General features: G+C 44.6%; 1 protein-coding gene across 3 annotated transcripts in view; it reads left to right on the forward strand.

Moving 5' to 3' along the window:
• Nucleotides 1–265: 265 nt before the first annotated feature.
• Nucleotides 266–21,256, forward strand: part of LOC112816678 (uncharacterized) — a 35,132-nt gene continuing 14,141 nt past the window's right edge. Inside the window, exons 1-3 of one of the 3 annotated variants that reach the window (XM_073887642.1) lie at nucleotides 266–822; nucleotides 3,063–3,107; nucleotides 14,444–14,777. In XM_073887642.1, coding sequence (XP_073743743.1) covers nucleotides 14,775–14,777 — 3 coding nt within the window. In that variant the 5' untranslated portion in view covers nucleotides 266–822; nucleotides 3,063–3,107; nucleotides 14,444–14,774. Of the gene's footprint in view, nucleotides 823–3,062; nucleotides 3,108–14,443; nucleotides 14,778–21,256 lie in introns of those variants that run through there. The other 2 variants (XM_025863323.2, XM_073887643.1) reach the window with 2 other exon arrangements.

The following is a 21,256-nucleotide window of genomic DNA, read 5'->3' on the forward strand; positions in this document are numbered from 1 at the left end:
ACCCAGGGTGGGCAGTGCGAACAGGACAGATCACCCAGAAAAGTTTCAAAGAGGAAACTCCACCAAAAGACTTCCCATAGGATGTTTGTGCCCAGGAAATACACTTAAGGAGGAGTCACATGGATTTCATACAGGATATTGAATGTTGTCCTGTGCAATTGAAACATTGAGTCTGTTCGAAATACACCATGGAGGACAAATAGTTGATAACAATATCGATCAGAGAAGAAAGTGACATTTGGTAACGCAGAAGTGATCTCAAAATTTAGGCATTTATTCCAGTTCTGACATTGATTTCCCAGCCGTCATGCCAACCCCAGAACACCCTCTAGCTCCTGTCTGGCCTGGCATGGTCTGGGCAGGCGCCCCTCTTGCTCTGAACAAGGGCGTCGCTTCACTGGAACGGACTCTGGGACTCCCTGCGCACACCCGTGTCCCCACGTTTAGAGGGAGCTGCAGGAAGACGCCACTGTCCCTCTAGGGCCTGGACCAAGTTTTGTCCAAAAGTAAAAGTCCAAGGAGGGGACTGGTTCCCGACCACCGGCAGAGACGGTGCGCCTCAGCGATCTGACCTCCCGCCCTGTTGTCACTCAGGAGCAGAGGGGCGGGTCCTTGCGAGCTGTCCAATCAGGGGCGCAGCAGGGGCAGGTGGGTGTGGCGACGCTCCGCAGCCGCGTGGGCGCTTGCGGTCTTGCTCGCGGCCAAGTCTCACCTGCGCTTAACGGTCCCAGGTGGCTCTGCTGCCGCGTCGATCGCGCGGCGACCTGCACCGGCTGCGGGAGCCGTAGGGACGATGCCGGCGGACCGAGAAGCCGGGAAATGGTGAGCGTGCGGGGCCGGGTGTGCCAGGACGGGGCGGAGGGGCTGGCAACGGGCCGCGGCGAGACCCGACCTCCCGCGGGAGCCCCGGAGTCTGCGGAGCCGAGTCCCCGGTGACGCCGCTCGGACCTCAGTCCCCTCCGGCGCGCGGCGTGCGGGCTGGGTGGGCAGCCGGGACCCCGGCGTCCTGTCCCGTCCCTGCGCGCGGTCGCGTCTCCCCCGATCGTGCGGTGACCACGGGGAGGGTTGTCGGGGGACAGTCCTGACTCGTCCGGGGTTCGTGCGAGGGAGGTGCTGTGGTCCGGGGGCCTCAATCCCTCCTTTCTCCCGGGGGGCATCCGTTTTCTCCTGAGTGTTCCCGATGTTTGGGCAGCAGAGGGTCAAATCCACGACCCTGTCCCTCCCTCAGCCTTTCCTTTCCTTGGACTGGCAATAAATGCTTGTTTCCAAATCCCGCCCCGCCTCCCCGGACGCCAACTTCCTGTCTTCAGTTCATAGCATCCGTACCAACTGTTTGTCCTCCGCGGTGTAATTCAAACAGACGCAGTATTTTAATTGTTTATCGTTTTCACACTGTCAATGGATAGCTCATTTTAAACGTTTACATTTTTTGTCCGGATATTTTACATGAGAGGCAAGCAGAGAATAACCACCTGGAACTACGTTTTTATGAAATCCTGTGCCTCTCCTTCCAGGATCTTTTCCTGGGCGCAGACATCCAATGGGAAGTCCTTTTGGGGAGGTTCCTCTTTTGAAAGTTTCCTGGGTGATCTGTCCTGCCAACACTGCCCATGCCTAGGTTTGTCACCTTGATAAAATTTATTCACTTTTAGTTTCCAGCTTTCAAGTAAATGTAAAATGTATTTCATCGATAGATTGAGAAAGACAGTATTAAGTATTTCCAAAGAAGGAAGAGAAAGGTGAATTTCAGGAAAAAAAAACTAATAATATCACATCGCATGTGTTAAAATTTCTTGTTTCTCATTTTTCTTACCCTGAGAAGATGTAGTAATAGTCTGAGGTCTGTTCTTTTTGTGAGTGAGTGTGTGTGTGTGCGAGGGGGAAGGGGAGCAATTTCCAATATAATTCCAGCAATTATAGTATTCGGTGATTGATTATAAGACAATTTCTTGCCATGGAAATAATTATTTACTATCATTGTTTCTGAAAGTAATAAATACTTGTGGATTTTCTTGTTGAACTAGAAAAAGGCCTTAACAATTTTCTTCCATCTTTTCTACATAAACATTCGGTTTGTGTGATTTTCCTAGATTCTTCATATACTGTGTTTGTGTCATTAAAAATATAAATATAGTCCAAAGGTATGTGACTGGGAGCAGAAGGCTATGATTAGTGACCCAAGTTAGACTCCCCACCCCCTTCCTCATTGAGCCTGCAATGGGAAATACCTTCAAGACCCTGGCTGGTTCTTCCTGAGGAGCCTTTGCAGGTGTCCTACCTGCTTATACCCACCACTAAGGAGCCTTTATATGAAGAGAAGCTACAGAGCCTGGAAAGCTGGGGATGCATGTGCACAAAGGGGTAGGGAGGTTACCCCTTCCAAGGTAACTGTGGTACCTGGTGCCTGTGTCTAGACATAGTTTGGAGCCTTGCATCCCCGTTCAGGTGCACTCAGTGTAATTTGTTTGTATTGAGAAAGTCTGTGGAAGTCAGGAGTTCTGTATCTGGGTTCAGGTTCATGAATTTGGGAGTTCATTTAGGTAACAACCTAAAACTGAATCCAGCTGAGGGTTTCTTCACTTGTGAGAATGGAAGGCTTAGGGAGAGAGGGGTTCCGTTATGCCCCAGGGAGGGGAGGGCGTACAGGGCTCCCAGGGTTCAGTCCTGTGGCTGCTCAGGTGTCCCTTTCTCCCCCTCCCGCCAAACTGCCACTTTCCCAGGGATCTACCAACACCAGGGCTTTGGTCTCCACTGGGAGAGTCTAGAGTGTGTTTAACTCTCTGAATGTGGCCTTCCTGATGTCCTATGAGAAGCAGGCTGCTCATCTGTGCTGAATCCAATATTTATGTTTCTTTTCTCTGGATTCCTTTATGGATTGAGTATTGCAGCCCTTTGATTCTTGTTTCCCTTAGTACTTTGTTATTTATTTACTTACTTAAGGGGGGGGAGGTGCAGAGGGAGAGAATCCGAAGCAGGCTCTTGGGAATCATCTCTGATTGAGAGAGATGATGGCAGTAAGGCAAGAAAATGATGGAACTAAAAAGAATTTTTGTTCCTTTTAGGGAAAAGAACTTCAAGATTTGAGATGAATGTGCTTAAGTTTTCAGGTACATGTTTTCATTTTTACATCAGTGCTTGTATGTGCATGTCTCTAGAGGACTCTGACATTTAAAAGGGTAAAGAAAGTGAATTCTTTTTTTTTAAGATTTTATTTATTTGTTTGACACAGAGAGAGAGATAGTGAGAGAGGGAACACAAGCAGGGGGTCTGTGAGCAGGAGAAGCAGGCTTCCCGCTCAACAGGGCACCCGATACGGGGCTTGGTCCCAGGACCCTGGGATCATGACCTGAGCCGAAGGCAGGTGCCTAACGACTGAGCCACCCAGGCACCCCAAGAAAGTGAATTCCTATTTTAATTGACATGAGGAAAGCTACTCGTAGCTTACTAAGTCTTTGAAAATCCAGTACGTTTAAGGAATTAAGCTCAAACCCCTGTTGCATTAGAAGATGCTACTGATTTCTGAAAATAGCCCCAGGCTGAACTAGGGGAAGGACAAATTATGACACCACATGTCCTTCTAGTTAGAAAAAGATTTGAAAATATACACTTTCTATGGTTTTCATTTTTGTAACTGTTAGTGTTTAAAGGAATTAATTCTGGGACACCTGGCTGGCTCGATCGGTGGAGCACGGGACTCTTGATCTCAAGGTTGTGGGTCCGAGCCCCCACACTGGGTGTAGAAATTACTTAGAAATAAAATCTTAAAAAAAAGAAAAAGGAATTAAATCCGAGAATGGTTTCCTATGTACAAAAGTTAAAATTAAATAAAGATTGCTAAATAGTAAAATGTGGTGTATACAAACTTCTGTTTATTTGAAGTAAATCAAATCCATGAGATAAAATCTAACTTAAGAAAACTCACTGCCCAGACATCCCGCTCACTTCCAGTGCTAAAATTCCAGCCATCTTCAAATACACAGTGTTGATAATTTCGTAAGCTTTGTGCCAACAGTTAGTGTTTCTTTATATAGAAACCAAACCATTTCAAATGCATATTTTTCTTACCCATGTGTGTCCTTGTAATGAACAACCAGACTCCACATCTTTTGATGTTTGCTGACAGCTTACTCCTCACCCCTCCCTCTTTCCCTTATCTCCACACTTGGACAAACAGACAAGAAAGTCTGGAGACTCCCTTATATGGCACTGGCTTCAGATTCCAAGCACACAAGCCCCTGTGTGCAGAATTCTTGCCCTGGCCCCACCCCCGACAAAGATTCTTTGCTTGACCAAACTTGAGTCAGGCTCCTGAACCTTCTCGTTAAGTCTGTCGGGGTAGCTCCTTGCTAAATCCAGTTTTAGCAAGAACCCTGCTAAGTTAGTTGAACCAGAATCATCCCCATTCCCACCCCCTCCATATCTGATTACCCTTGATATATGACCAAGTTCCTCCCCCCATCATCCCCCAGATGAATGGGATCACCCTAGCCTATCTTCAGTAAGAATCCTGTTAGGTCATTTTAGCCAGAACCCACATACCCCTGATTTTTCTCTTAGTAATTTTCCGTCCACTGACCTCCACCCTGTTCTCTGGCCATAAACTCCCACTTGCCCATGCTGTATTCTGAGTTGAGCCCCAACTCATTTCTCACCCATTGTGAGATCCCATTGCCATTGTCTCTATACCTGGTACAGTGGTTCTGAATAAAATCTGCTCTACTATCTTTGACAAGTGTCATTGCATATTTTTTCTTTAACCCCCAGGCACAGTGAAAACCCATGCTGGGCTCCTTTCCTTGCTTTCTGAAGCCATTTTAGAGCTATTTGGGAGGCTGACTTCTCCTCCTCTGGATCTCCTTTTCCTATCCTCTTGGTGTGGGTGTAGGGGTGGGGGGGCGGGGCATCGGTCTTAACACAGAAACCACAAATCTGCAGGTGGCCATTAACACTTGGCTGTGAACAGCATTTCCAGACGAAGCCACTGCGCATGGGTCTGTCTTCTCTTACTCTGACTCGCTCACCTGCTCTGCCTGACGGTGGCGTGCACTATCGGCCGCTTAGTCCTCGGGAGCTCATGTTGTGTGCTGTGCTGCCCTGTTTTGGTGACCCTACCAAGCCTAAGTTCTAGAATCAACTGGCCAGAAGTGGTAGTTCTAGGATTCTTAGGCCTTTCAGAGCAGGAGTATGGGATTGGGGCCCTCCTTACAGTGGTCCTGGGTTGATGTGTTTGCAGGGATTTATCTGTGTGTTAGAATGAAACTAAGATAAAGGCTGGGACTATACAAGAGGAGGGCATATCAAGGGGTCACCCCTGAAACAGCTGTCATTTAAAAAGAGAGGAGAAAGACAGTCATTAGAATGCAGGCTGAGTCCCGACCCCAAATACCAAAGGACTCATCAGGATCCTTAAATACCTCTACGGCTGCTGCCCTGCCTCCACCGCAGCGATGATTCTGACCTTCAGGGTTCTAGAGGCCAACACACAAGGCCTCCCTGTGGCACAGCAAAGGTATTTGTTTAAACTGACGTCATTCCAGGATCTTCAAATCCTATAAAGCAACCTGTTGTCACAGGGGAGTCTCCTGTTCCCGATGGCATGGATTTGAGGCGCTCTGGAGGAAAAAATATATAAATATCAAGGTAGAGAGGACACTTCCTTCCCTGGAGTTCATCCAGTGACCAAAAAAAGAAAAAAAAAAATAGGGAAGGACAGGAGGGAAAGAAGAAAAGAGAAAAACACTGAAAGAAAGGTTCACAACTTCACCCAATTGGAAATCCAAAATATACTAAAGGAATCTACACAATAAAAAAAAGATTACAGGGCACTGTTTAAACCTTTTAAAAAATAGGGGCGCCTGGGTGGCTCAGTCGGGTAAATCTTTACCTTCGGCTCAGGTCATGATCCCAAGGTCCTGAGATCGAGCCCTGCTTCTCCCTCTCCCTCTGCCTACTGCTCCCCTTGATTGTGCTCTCTCTCAAATGAATAAAATCTTTTTTAAAAAATAAAATAAAATAAACCCGTTAAAAGACAAAGGGTTTGGGGGCTTCTACAACAGAGATTCTGAATTTTGCCATCAGCTTCAATGCACTAATTCAGAAACCTTCATGCAAATAATACTAGGGTTCAAATTATAATTATTTTGGGATTCCAGAAAATTTCAGCAAGTTACCCCTGATAACATAGGGAGTTAATGAATGTAAAATAGGGGACAAGTAGGTATGTCTCACCTTAATGCTCTCCTCAGTTCCTTGCTGGGTGCCATCATTCTGCAAGAAGTCACTTTTCTGCATTCAGCATGTTAGCTGTGCATTTGTCATATATGGCTTTTATTGTATTGAGGTACATTCTTTCTATACCTAATTTGTTTCATTTCATTATTAAAGGACGTTGAATTTTGTCAAATGCCTCTTCTGCATCTGTTGAAATGATCATATGACTTTTATCTTTAATTTTGTTAATTTGGTGTAACACATTTACTGATTTGCATATGTTGAACCATCCTTGCATCCCAGGGATGAAGCTAACTTGATCATGTTGTCTAAGCCTTGTAATGGTGATGTTGAATTTGATGTCCTAATATTTTGTAAAAGATTTTTGCATCTGTGTTCCCAAAGGGATATTGGCTTGTAATTTTCTTTTCTTGGAGTGTCCTTGTCTGACTTTGTTATCATTATAATGCTGGCCTTGTAAAATGATTTTGCAAGTGTTCCTTTCTCTCTGTTGCAAGAGTTTGAGAAGCATTGGTATGAATTTTCTTTTTCTTTTTCTTTTTTTTTAAGATTTTATTTATTTATTTATTTATTTGACAGAGAGAGAGAGAGAGAGAGAGAGAGAGACCGAGAGAGGGAACACAAGCAGAGGGAGTGGGAGAGGGAGAAGCAGGCTTCCTGCTGAGCAGGGAGCCCGATGTGGGGCTCGATCCCAGGACCCTGGGATCATGACCTGAGCCGAAGGCAGACGCTTAACGACTGAGCCACCCAGGTGCCCTTGAATTTTCTTTTTAAGTGTGTGGTAGAATTCACCAGTGAATCCATCTGGTCCTGAACTTTTCTTTGTTGGGAGTTTTTTTTGATTACTGATACAATTTCCTTACTCATTACTGAGCTTTTGATTTCCTATTTCATGATTCAGTCTTGGTAGGTTATAGGTTTATAAGAATTTATCCAATACTTGAAGGTTATCAAATTTGTTGACATGTACTTATTCATAGTAATCTCTTATGATCCTTTGTATTTCTGTGCTATCAGTTATAATTTCTCCTTTTTAATTTCTGATTTTATTAATTTAATCTTTTCTCTCTCTCTTTTTAAAGATTTTACTTATTTATTTGCCAGAGAGAGAGCTAGAGGGGGAGTGAGAGGGAGAGAGAGCGAGAGTACAAGCAGGGGGAGCAGCAGGCAGAGGGAGAAGCAGACTGCTGAGAAAGGAGTCTGATGCGGAACTCGATCCCAGGACCCTGAGATCATGACCTGAGCTGAAGGCAGATGCTCAACCAACTGAGCCACCCAGGCATCCCTAATCTTTTTCTCTTTTTTCTTAGTCTAGTTAAAGGTTTGCCAGTTTTGTTTATCTTTTCAAACAACCAACTCTTAGTTTCTTTGACCAGATAGTTTATGCTTTCATATGTTTTCATGGTACTAACTAGTATCCTTCCATTTCAGCTTAATAAAATTCCTATAGTATTTCTTTCCTTTTTTTTTAAAGATTTTATTTATTTGAGAGCAAGAGAGTGCACAAGGGGAGATAGGGGGCAGAGGGAGAGGGAGAAGTAGACTCCCCACTGAGCAGGGAGCACAACATGGGGATCCATTCCAGGACCCTGGGATCATGACCTGAGCCGAAGGCAGATGGTTAACTGACTGAGCCGCCCAGGCGCCCCCTATAGCATTTTTAAAAAGATTTTATTTATTTATTTGCAGAGAGATAGAGAGAGAGCACAAGTAGGCAGAGTGGCAGGCAGAGGGAGAGGGAGAAGCAGGCTCTCCCCCAGCATATCTTGTAAGGAAGATCTAGTGGTGATGAAATTCCCTTAGTTTTGTTTATCAGGGAAAGTTTTTCTCTTTCCTTCCTTTCTGAAGGATAGCTTTGCCAAGTAAATCATTCTTTGTTGGCGGTTTCCTTTTTTCAGCACCTAGCATAAATCATTTCACTGTCTCATGTCCTCAAGGTTTCTGTTGAGAAATCGGCTAATAGTCTAATTGGGATTTCTTTGTATGTGATATTTTGCTTTCCTCTTGCTACTTTCAAAATTTTCTTTGATTTTTGATAAACTGCTTTTAATGCATCTTTGTGAGGTCTTTAGGTTCAACCTATTTAGGGGTCTTTGAGTTTCGTGTACGTGGGTATCCACATCTCTCCCAAGATTTGGGAAGTTTCCAGCCATTATTTGTTTATTATTATTTTTAAAGATTTTATTTTTTTGTCAGACAGAGAGCAAGAGAGCGAGAGAAAGAGCACAAGCAGGGAGAGCGGCAGGCAGAGGGAGAAGCAGGCTCTCCACTGAGCAAGGAGCCCGATATGGGACTTGATACCAGGACCCTGGGATCACAACTTGAACAGAAGGCAGATGCTTAACTGATTGGGCCACCCAGGCATCCCTGTTTATTTTTTTTAAAGATTTATTAATTTATTTTCGAGAGAGCATGAGAGGGAGGGGCAAAGGAAGAGGAAGAGAGAATCTCAAGCAGACTCCATGCTGAGCATGGAGCATGATGGGGGCTCAATCCCACAACCCCAAGAACAGAGTCGAAACCAAGAGTCAGATGCTTAACCCACTGCACCACCCAGGCACCCCCAGCCATTATATCTTTTTTTTTTTTAAAGATTTTATTTATTTGAGAGAGCGAGAATGAGAGAGAGAGAGAGCACATGAGAGGGGGGAGGGTCAGAGGGAGAAGCAGACTCCCTGCTGAGCAGGGAGCCCGATGTGGGACTCGATCCTGGGACTCCAGGATCATGACCTGAGCCGAAGGCAGTCGCTTAACCAACTGAGCCACCCAGGCACCCCAGCCATTATATCTTTAAATAAGCTTTCTTTCTCTGTTTTTTTGAAATTTCTATAATGTGCATATTATTTATTTTACTGGTGTCCTCTAAAATTCATAAGCTTTCTTCATTCCTTTTCATTCATTTTTCTTTTTTCCTCCTTCATCTGTATAATTTCATCTGTAAAATTTCAAATGACTGATCTTCAAGTTCACGGATTCTTTCATTGTGAGGAATTTCACAATTCCTCCCTCCCTGTCCCTTGTAACATTGTGGTCATTCATTTTGTTTATCTATAAGCTATAATTACTGAAAACATTGCTATTATGACTTTGAACAGAATGTCGTCAGATTAAATAAAAATAGCAAAAACGAATCATTGTATTTTACCTTCGTTGATTCCTTCTCTGACACCCTCCCCTTCTTTATTATTACCTCCTTCCTGATGAGTTTCTTTTAACATTTCTTGGGAAGCAGGTTTTACTGGTGACAAATTCCCTCAAGTTTTGTTTGTCTCAGAAAGTCTTTTTTTCCCTCTCTTTTGGAGGATTATTTTGTTTGATACAAAATTGTAGTTGGGTTTTCTCTTTCAACACTTTATTTAACAAAACTTTCTTCCTGCTTGCATGGTTTCTGAAAAGAAGTCTGACTTAATTCTTTTCTTTCTTTCTATATAACTAAGTTTTCTCCCCCTAGTTTCTTCAAGATTTTCTTTTGTCTTTTTTCCTCAACTTTGAATATGACATTTCTAGGGGTGCATTTTTAGGCTTTTGTCTTCTTTGGTAATCTCTGAGCTTCCTGGATCTGTAGTTTGGTGTCTAACATTAATTTGGGAATATCTTAGTCATTATTGTTTCACTTATATCTCCTGTTCCTTTCTGTTTTTCTTCTCCTTCATGTTGTCCAATTATGTTATGTTACACTTTATGTAATTGTCCCAAATTTCTTAGATTTGTTTTGCCTTTTTGTTTATTCTCTTTGCATTTTAGTTTTGGAAGGTTCTGTTTACCTTTCCTCAAGCTCACTGAATCTTTCATCACATTTTCACTGTATTGATGAGGCCCCCAAAGGAATTCTTCATTTTTCTCCTATTGTTTTGTTTTTTCATTTTTTGCATATTTCTTTTTGTTCTTAGTTTCCATCTCTGAGTAAAGTACCTACCTCTCTGTTTTTGCACGTTATCCACTATTTCCATTAAAGTACTTAGCATAGTAATCATGGTTGCTTTACATCTCTTGTCTAATAATTGCAACATATTTGCTACATCTGAATCAAGTGCTTTTACTTGTATTATTTCTTTAAACTGTGTATTTTAATATTTTTGTTGTTGGTGTTGAATGCCAGTCATAATGTACTGTGAAAAAAGAACTGAGGTAAATAGATCCTTAGCTTGAGGGTTCATGTTTATCTGATTAGGGTTTAGGCTATGTTTACTATCTGCAGCTGTCAAAGGCTAAAATACCCTCAGGCGTCCTTGCTTTTGTCATCCATGTCATTTTGGGGTATACTATAGAGACTTCTCAAAATAAGTATGAAATGTATGTTTCTTTCAATTTATTGCACTGTTATTAAATGGGGGTCATCCTGATGGAATGTTGTGGATGGAGAGGAAGTGTTCTATAGTCTTGATTTAGTCTCAGTATTTTAATGAGCATGTGTCTCTGAGCTGTGACCTTTGATATAATAAGAAAAAGGTCTGGTTTTTAAAAAAAATTTTTAAGTAGGCTCCATACCCAACGTGGGGCTTGAACTCACAGCCCCAAGATCAAGAGTCATGTGCTCCACCAACTGAGTCAGCCAGGCACTCCCCACAAATGTCTATTTTTTGTCCATAGTTCCTAGTAAAGACCACCTAAGTCCTTGGACTTTTTTTTTTAAGATTTTATTTATTTATTTGACAGAGACAGAGCACAAGCAGGGGGAGCAGCAGGCAGAGAGAGAGGGAGAAACAGGCTCCCCATTGAGCAGAGAGCCTGATGTGGGGCTCGATTCTAGCACCCTGGGATCATGACCTGAGCCGAAGGCAGATGCTTAACTGACTGAGCCACCCAGGTGCCCCTCCTTGGACTTTTTGAATGAGAAAGGTGATAGAAGCATCTTATATTCAAAGAGGTGACTTTTTCTAAGCCCCTAGATAGCTTCAGGATTGGGGTTGGTCACCAGGAAGACCAAGATTTGATTAGAGGCTTAGAACTTTCACCCCAGCCCCCAACCTCTGGGGAGTGGGAAGGAGCTAGAGATTGAGTTATTCACCAACCACCAATGATTTCATCAGTCATGCCTGTCTATGTAAGGAAACTCCATCAAAATTCCTAAACCTCAGGATTCAGAGAGATTCTAAGTTGGTGAAGACCTCAGTGTGGCAGGAGGGTGTTGTATCTGGTGAAGGCATGGAGGTTCCCTACCTCCCCCACCTACTTTATCTTATATGCCCCTTCCATTTGGCTGTTTCTGACTTATACCTTTTATAATAAATCAATAATAATAAGTAAAGGGCTTTTATTAGTTCTAATAGTGTTTCTACTGAATTAACAAACACGGGACTGTTTCTAGGGAACCTCCAAGGCCTGGGCTTCCCATTTGCAGCTGGCATCTGACATGGGGGTGCCATTTTGTGGGATTGTGCCCTTAAACTGTAGAGTCTGGTGTTAACTCTGGTTAGTGTTAGAATTGAACTGTAGGCCACCCAGTTGGTGTTGGAGAGTTGGAGAAATGGTTTTGGAAAACACAACACATTGACTCTGAGCAGTGAAAAATGACCTGTGAATCTCACAAGTGTATCTAAGTTCCCCCACACTCTCAACTTAGGTCAGGCAGAAATGCTGGAGGGGCTCAAGTTGGCTATTTCCCTCCCTGCCCCCATGCGATTCTTGAGAAACAATCTTTTGAGGACAGGTCTTGTTAAGAAGAACAGAATATTGTAGGAATATTTCAAATTGGCTATTATTCTATGTCTCCAATTTTGGAGACAGCAGTTTGTACTGTGACCTCAATTCTTTTATAGATTTAAGAAGAATCATTGATTTAAGTTTGCTTGCTTTTTCTGGTAAGGATAGAAATGTCACCTTCTAAACTCCTTCCATGCCAGGGAAGAAACCAGAAGTCTCTGACTCCGTTTTTAAATATTTGACTGTTGATATGTCAAGAAAATCCAATATTATTCCTGAGTAGAGAAAACCCAGTTCTTTTCTCCCATATATCTCCTTTATATTCACCCAGAACACTTTAATTCTGACAGTTCTGGTCACCAAATGTGTGAGGGTTTTTCCCCCACAATTGTGACACCAGCAGGGTGTCCTATAATTTAACTCAGTCCTAACACTATCTACCTGTAGATAGTGTAGATCCCACAGGTTAAGGGCTCAGTCCCACAAGACCCCTCCTACCCCACTTCAGATGCCAATCACGTGTAGTAGGTGCCAACAAGTTTACTCACAACTTCTGTTTGACTTGCTACAAATCAGAGATTCCCACAATCCCTTCCTTAGGTTCAATTAATTTGTTAGAACAGGTTTCAGAACTCAGGGAAACACTTACTTACAGTTACCAGTTTATTGAAGGATATGATAAGGGATACAGATGAACAGCCAGATGAAAACATGTAGAGAGAGTTCTTGGAGGGCCCCTATGGAGTTGGGGTATGCTACCCTCCTGGTACATGGATGTGTTCCCCAACCTGCAAAGTCTCCAAAGCACATACTATTGGGATTTTACGGAGGCTTAGTAATGTAGACATGATCATTTTTTTAAAAGATTGACTTAATTTATTTTAGAGAGAAGCGAGGGAGGGGCAGAGGGAGAGAGAATCCTCAAGCAGACTCCCTGCTGAGCATGGAGCCCAATCAGGGCTTGATCCCAGGACCCTGAGATTATGACCTGAGCTGAAATCAAGAGTCAGATGTTTAACCAACTGAGCCACCGGCACCCCTCCCTAGACATGATCAATTATTAACTCCATTCCTAGCTCCTCCCTCTCTGTGGAAAATGGGCGGATGAGCTAAAAATTCCAAGTTTCTAAGCATGGCTTGGACTTTCTGATGACCAGCCCCCATCCAGGAGCCCACCCAGAGTCACCTCATTAGAACAAAAGATGCTTCTAGTCCTTTTATTACCTAGGAATTTACATGGTTTCAGGAACCCCATGTCAGGGATGGAGTCAAAGACCAAATATTAGAACAAGACTGGCTCCTAGTGCTCTTATCTCTAGGAATTTACAAGTGCCAGGAATTTGGGACAGAGAGAAGTATGTGTATATATTTTCTATTATCTGACAGCTGACTACTTTAAAGTCTTATCTCTCCCTCTTCCCTTTGTGCTCCACATCTGTACAAGGTGATAAGAAAGCCTGGGTGCTCAGCTTTGACCCTGGCAAGAGAGTCAATCACAGAAGTCCCTACCCATGTGCACAGACTCTCACCCTAGCCACCCTCCAACCAACCTCAATAAAAATACACATCAGTCTCCTATCCTTGCTTTGTCAAGGCATTCCCACCTGCTTGAGAGGTCTGCCTTGTCCTCCCCAGAAACGTCCACTGTGAAAGTAATCAACGCTTTCATATATTCCTAGTAGGTATGTTTTAGTCTCCACTACTCAACCAAACCTTGGGGGGAGGGATGGTGGGGAACCACCTATCTCTACAGGTTACAGAAAAGGTAACATGGTGTATATATATTGCAATATACTTATTTGCTCTATTGATAAATGCTCCAGATCTTTTCATATCAATACCTTTGGTTTTTTTTTAAGTACATATGATGATGAGTTTATGTAACTCATTCTTTCTAAAGACAGTTGTCTTGTTACCAGTTTTTTTCTGCCAAAGCTGAGAATGAAAACTCACATTGCCACATTACAGAAGAAACAAACTTATGAATTCTATTCTTTTTCAACCTTAATTACTTCTTAAAATTGTTTATCATCAAATATATTGAGGAAAGAATGTACAAAATGTTTTGCAGTGGGATCTGCTAATAATATAAACGTCCTTGAAGTCATCATCAAGATTCCTAACTGTGGGCAGTAGGGAGAGTCTCATGTTCTCCTCCCTGGCTCACCTCTGTCCTGCCCCATAGATGACCACTGTCCTGATGCTTTGTTTATCCTCGATACCTTTACCATCTATTATTCACTAAGCAGAGTTCTTTCAGCTTTCTTCCTTCCGCTTTTGAACAGATAAGTATCAATGGAATTACACTGTAAGGTTTTCCAGTGATTTTTGCCTCCGTATGTTTCTCACATGCGAGCACCTGAGGCTTCTGGCCTGGTCTAGGACCGCGGGCTTCAAACCTCCCACCAAGCTGAGTGGCCCGAGGCTTCGAGATTCTTTAGATACCAATGAGTGGGGTTGGGGGGGCGTGGTGGGCAGACGACTCCCTGCTGGAAGATGGTCAAAGATCAAAATGGACCCAGACTCATCATTACCCTCGGTGAGGTCACTTTTGTCCGTGTTTGTGAAGAAGGGTCACGGACCTCGGAGAGAACAGGTCGCAGCCCACTGCCCAAGCAAGGTCGGCTCAAAGACGTGACCTCCGGCCTGCTGTCACTCAGGCGGGCGGGGGCGGGGCCGTGCGAACTGTCCAATCAGGGGAGTCGCCGGAACCGTGCGTGCGGGCGACGCGCTGTGGACGGCGGGGACTGTGTGCCGTCGCTGCTGTCCGGCCGAAGCTCGCGTCCCCTCTCGCTGTCCTGAGAGCCTTCGGGAGCTTCCGCCACATCCTCTGTGGCCGTGACGTCCGCCGGCCGCGGCAGTCGTATGGTGGTTCGACCGGCTACCCCAGAAAGCGAGCAATGGTGAGTGTGGGGGGCCCGGGAGTCGGGAAAGGGGGGCGGTGGGACCGGCTGGAACCGGCCGTGGCGGGACCTGGCCTCCCCACCGTGAACTCTGGGGTCTGCGGACCCGAGGCCGCCGGTGGCGCGGCACGCAGCGCGGGGCCGGGCCGGCTGCCGGGACCGCCGGCGTCCTGTCCCGTCCCTGCGCGGCCGCGTCTCCCTTAGATTGGGCGACGACCACGGGGAGGGTCATCAGGGGACGGTCATGCCTCGGTCTCCCGGGTTCGTGCGCGGGAGGTGCTGTGGTCTGTGGGGTCCCCATCCCTCTCTCCCTGGGGTACCCACCCGCTTTCCCCTCACTTTTCCAAACGTTTGGGGAGTAGGGTCTCAAAGCCGCGACCCTGTGCCCCCTGCCTAGCTCTTCATAGGACTGGCAATAAATGCCTCAATTTCCAGATCTTTCCCTGCATTCTGAAACGCCATCTTTCCTCTCCAGTTCATAACATCATTATTAACTGTTTGTTCTCCATGATGCTTTTCAAATTACGCAGTGTTTTATCATTTATCCACAGAGCCATGAATGACTCTTTTTAAAGATTTATTTTTTGGCCTGTGGATATTTTACATAAGAGGAGAGCCAAGAATAACTTACCTGGAGTATGTCGCATGAAATCCCTTTGCCTCTCCTCCCAGGGTCTTCCCTGGGCACCGACATCCTATGGGAAGTCCTTTGGGTGGCGGTTCCTCTTTGGAGACTTCCCCGAGTGTTGTCTCCTGTCAGTATTGCCCCTACCTGAGTTTGTGACTTTATTCAACTTCTTTTAAGCCTGCGTTTTTCAGTTAAAATGTATTTAACCAGTAGATCTCCAAAGTATAAAACTTTACAAAGAGGCAAGAAAGGGGTGAATTTCAGGGGGAAAAAATTGCATTATTACATTTGTTAAAAATTTTGTTTCCTTTTTTTCTTCCCATGAGTGGATGTAGTAACGTCCACAGATTTGTCCTTTTAGGTGATTTGGAAATGCAATATCAGGACTTAGACTTGCAATACCTAGAAGTGTGTTCTTTTTTTTTTTTAAAGATTTTTTAAATTTACTTGAGAGACAGCGAGAGAGGGAACACAAGCAGGGGGAGTGGGGAGAGGGAGAAGCAGGCTTCCCGTTGAGCAGGGAGCCCGATGCAGGACTCGATCCCAGGACCCTGGGACCATGACCTGAGCCGAAGGCAGACGCTTAACGACTGAGCCACCCAGGTGCCCCTAGGAGTGTGTTCAATTATGATTGTTTCCAAACAGTTTCTTGGCATGGAAATAATAAACTGACATTTTTATTTTTTTAGGATTTTATTTACTTGACAGAGACATAGCGAGAGAGGGAACACAAGCACGGGGAGAAGGAGAGGGAGATGCAGGCTTCCCCCCAAGCGAGAGCCTGATACAGGGTTCGATCCCAGAACTCTGGGATCATGATCTGAGCTGAAGGCAAACCCTTAACGACTGAGCCACCCAGGCGCCCCTAACTGACATATTTTTTGAAAGGAGTAGATATTTGTGTGTTTTTTTGTTGAATTAGAAGAATCTTTACAATTTTCTTTCCTCCCTTACACATAAACACTGGTTTTGGTGATTTTGTCCAAACACTGGGCTTATCATTTTTAAAATATTAGTGGTGTTTCAGAGCAACTTGGTAGGAAGCAGAAGCCTGAGGTCAGTGTTTCTAAGGTAAGGCCCCCACCTTGAGCCTGTGAAGGGAAGTTACTTGAAGGCCCACTTGGTTCTTCCTGGAGAGTCTCCCTCTGCAGGTGTCCTAGGGGCTCAGACACCACAGAAGGAGCTGAGAGAAACTACAGAGCCAAGGAAAGCTGGGGATGCTTGTGTACATGGGGGACAGGATTAGAAGACAGGGCAGTGCTGCTCTTTCTGAGGTGGTAATTGTGGTTTTCTTGGGCCTGTTTCTAGACATAGGCTTGAGCTTTTCATCTACAGTGTAGGTGCACTCAGAGTAATTTTTGTACATTGAGAAAGTCTGTGAAGGTCTGGGGGTAGGTCTTCTGGACAAAAAGTTTGTGAACTGGGGAGTTATTTTGAGTCAGATCCTTACATTGAATCTGGCCAAAAGTTTCCTAACTTGTGAGAATTGAACCCTGAGAGAGGAATGTTTCCATTATGCCCCAAGAGTGGTGTGTACGAAGCTTCTAGACTTCATTCCTATGGCTGTTCAAGTGTCTCCCCCCCACCCCCAAACCTCTGCCCTGACTCAGGGGTTGTATCCCAACAGGTGCAGTCTGGACCACAAGCTGGGAATATGAGTTTTCCTTCTGAACTGTGGGGAGGCATGCTGCTTATCTCACCTGATTCCAATATTTGCATTTCTTTCCTTGTATATGTTTGTGTATTGTATATTGCAGCTCTTAACTTAGGTAGCTTCGCTTAGCCATTTGTGATTCTGTTTTCTTTGTAAGAGCATGAAATTTTTAGTTCTCAGACTTTGAAAATATAGGTCGATTTAAAGATACAATGGAAGTAACGCAAAGAGTCATGGAACCAAACAATATTTGTTTCCTTTAGGCAAAAGATTCTCAGGATGTGAGATGGGGTTATTTGAGGTTCTCAGGTAGATTTTACATTTTAGGTCGGGTTTTTTTGTGTACAGAGAGCTTTGGAAATTTGAATGCTATAATATTGTTAAAGTTTAAGGCAAATTAATTCCTCTTTTAATTGATATAAGGAAAAATACTAAAAACTTGCATAAATCTTTGATAATTCTAATACATTTAATGGATGAAGGCCAAATCCCTAGTGTATTATAATATGCTACTTAATCTAAAACCCCAGTAAGAGGTAATAAGGGGAAACTATGCTGCCTTTTGTTATGCAAAAAGATTTGAAGTTTTTTGGTTTTTATGGCTTAAACTTTTAAAAGTGTTCTTTTTATTTATTTATTTTATTATTTTTTTTTTTAAGATTTTATTTATTTGACAGAGAGAGACACAGCTAAAGAGGGAACACAAGCAGGGGGAGTGGAAGAGGGAGAAGCAGGCTTCTCGTGGGGCAGGGAGCCCGATGCAGGGCTTGATCCCAGGACCCTGGGATCATGACCTGAGCCGAAGGCAGACGCTTAACTGAGCCACCCAGGCGCCCCTTAATTAATTAATTTTAGAGAGAGCACACACACGAGCAGAGGGAGGGACAGTGGGAGAGAGAGAAAGAGATAGAGAAAATCTCAAACAGACTCCCTGCTGAGGATGGAGCCCAACACAGGGCTCAGTCCCACAACCTGGAGTTCATGACTTGAGCCGAAATCAAGAGCTGGACACTCAACCGACCGAGCCACCCAGGTATCCCATAAGTGTTCATGTTTCGAGGATGAAATCTTAGAACGGTTTCCTATGTAGAAAAAAATTTTTTCATTAAATCTTAAAAAGCAAAATAAGGTCATTCAAATAAAGGCTATTAAAAAGAAGAAATGTGGTTTATATATATTAATTACTATTTACCTTAAATAATAATGTATGCAAGGGTTAGCAAAAATATGTAAAATACAGTCTAAAGAAACTCAGTGTCAGAACAGCCTGGTCTACTCCAGAACTCTTGCTTCAGGCACCCCCCAAAATGAGTATTGGTCATTTCTCGACCATCCTATTAGTGTTTCTTTATATGAAAACAAGCACTTGCAAATGCATGTTTTGCTTAACCACGATTTTCTCCTTGTATGAGCAATCGGGTCCGTATTTTAGATGTTTGCTCACAGTTTAAGCCTCCTCCCTCCCTCTTTCTCTTATGCCTCCCACTTGGTCAAGCTGATGAGAAAGTCTGATTGGTATCTCCTCTAGAGGTGGCAAGAAATTAAGATCACACAGGCCCCTGCCCCTGGGCAAGAATTCTTGCCCCAGGCCCATCCCCCAGCCACAATGAACCCCAGACCAGGCTCTTTTCATTGCTTTCTGAAGCCTGATCAAAGCTGCTTGAGGGTCCAGCCCTGCCCTCCCCAGAGACCTTCATTATGTGATTTGTAAGCCTTTTCCTACCATCTTGATACGTGTATGTGTGTCCCTGTGCCACACTGACCTCAGTCTCAACATGGGCACCACATCACCACATATGGGTGACCATAATTACTGGCACTGTGAGCCACGTCCAGACATGACTGCTGGTGCTGTGTGGGTCTGCTTCTCTTGCTCTGACTTGCTCAGCTGCTCTGATGCTTGATGGCATCATGTTCCGCAGGCGCTCGGGGCTGGGGAGCTCGTGCTGTGACCTGTGCTGCCCCGTGTCGCATGCATGACCCTCCCAAGCCTCAGTTCTGTGTTCGGCTGACCAGAGTCCTCAGTTTACAGAAGCCCTAGGCATGTGGGAGCAGAAGTGTTAGATCGAGGCCCTCCGCCAGGTGGTCCCGGGCTGATGTGTTTGCTGGTTTATATCTGTGTTAGGGTGACGCTGTCACAGAGGGTGAGGTGGCAGAGAGGACTCTATCCTGTGCAAGAGGGGGACCTACTGGGTGGTCACTCATGAAATAGCAGTCACTGAGTTAGAGAAAAAGAAGATAGTGAAGGGCAGCCAGTAGCTGATGGGCTGAGTCCACGCTCCTAACCCCAGGGACCCTTCAGGCCCTCTGCTGCCATCCCTGCCTTTACTGCAGCAAAGAGCCGGAGCCTCGAGTTTAGGGGGCAACACTCATGGTCCCCCTGTGGCACAGCAAAGGGATTAGTTCAAACTTGATTTAAGTCCAGGGTTCCAAAACCCTATAAACCAGCCAGTTGTCATGCGGGAGGCTCCTAACCCTGCCAGTGCCACTTTGAGGCTCTCTGGAGGAAAAAATGTATAAATACCCAGGTAGAGGACACCCGCTCCCCTGAAGTATATCCAGTGAGGGGAAAAAAACAAAACTGGAGAGGAAGCAAAAGAAAAAAATGTTGAAACTGATGCAGAGAGGCCGGCTCTGAAGACCCAGAGGGGGTCCTACAGGACCAGCCAAGAGGGTCCTTGGCTATGCACAGGATAGAAATCAAATGTAAGCCCGCAGGAAGTGAGAGCAGAATTTACTGAAGATACAGAGAGATAGCAGATTCAGATGGAGCGTCTGGGAGACTCAGAAAGGAAAAGGAGAATGAGTCTCATCTTTGTTTGAGGTCTGGAGGTTTTAAAGAGCATTTTTTTTTTAGACTTTATTTATTTGACAGAGAGAAAGCACAAGCAGGGGTAGGGGCAGAGGGAGAGGGAGAAGCAGGGGCTCCATCCCAGGACCCTGGGACCATGACCTGAGCCGAAGACAGATGCTTAACCAACTGAGCCACCCAAGGTGCCCCTTGGGTCTGCAGTTTTTATTGAGAATGGTGGTTTGGTGTACATGTCCTCTCAGGTGTCTGGGAACTGGTGTCTTCCATACCTCACTTATGCCCTGGAGCCAGGTATTTTGGCGGCAAGGTATCTGGAGTCAGTGGTCTTGGAAAAGATATATGATGACCCCTCCAGGTCACTCCTTAGATGTTATCTATTGTGCTGGAAAACTCCAAAGAAATCAGTAACTCCTTGATCTTTACAAGGAGGACATACATTAAGGCATGTGTAAGGGGGCGACTGGGTGGCTGAATCAGTTAAGCCTTTGACTCTTGATCTCACAGCTGGATCTCAGGGTCATGAGTTCAGGCCCTGTGTTGGAACCTACTTAAAAAAAAAAAAAGGCATGTGTAAGGCAGGGGTGCAGCTATTAGCAAGAATAGAAGCAGGGAAAGGAGCAAAGAAAAAAAAAGCCTTTTTCTCATGAGGTCCCTTCAGTTTTCCTCTCTCAAAACCAAGGTCTGCAATTTGACCAATTGAAAACTCAATATATACTAAAAGAATTTACACAGCAAAAAAGATAAAAGTACACTCCTTGGTGCTTTGGGCCCCTACAACATGGGTTCTGAATTAATCTTGCCATCTGCTATAATGCACTAATTTAGGAACCTTTATGCAAATAGTCAGTACTAAGGTTCAACTTGCAGTTAAAGCTGGGGACCCCACTATACTTAAGCAGGGCACCCCTGATAATCTTAAGGGAGTTGCTGAATATAATGCAGAGGACAAATAAGCATGTCTCACTTGAACCATGAGAACCGTGGTCTTCCTAAAAATCCCTCATGGTCTTAGCGCTGCTTGTCTTTATTTTTTTTATTTTATTTTATTTTAAAGATTTTTATTTGACAGAGAGAGAGACAGCGAGAGAGGGAACACAAGCAGGGGGAGTGGGAGAGGGAGAAGCAGGCTTCCTGCAGAGCAGGGAGCCCGATGCGGGGTTCGATCCCAGGACCCTGGGACCATGACCTGAGCCAAAGGCAGATGCTTAATGACCTAGCCAGGTGCCCCTTTATTTTTTTTTTATTTTAAAGATTTTATTTATTTATTTGAGAGAGAGAATGCACAGAGGGAGAGGGAGAAGCAGATTCCCCACTGAGCCGAGAGCCCGATGTGGGGCTTGACCCCATGAACCTGAGATCATGACCTGAGCCAAAGACAGACACTT

This window comes from Callorhinus ursinus, unplaced genomic scaffold (assembly GCF_003265705.2).
Source record: "Callorhinus ursinus isolate GAN/ISIS: 27379988/994484 unplaced genomic scaffold, GSC_fseal_2.0 scaffold82, whole genome shotgun sequence".
Classification (NCBI taxonomy): Eukaryota; Metazoa; Chordata; class Mammalia; order Carnivora; family Otariidae; genus Callorhinus; species Callorhinus ursinus.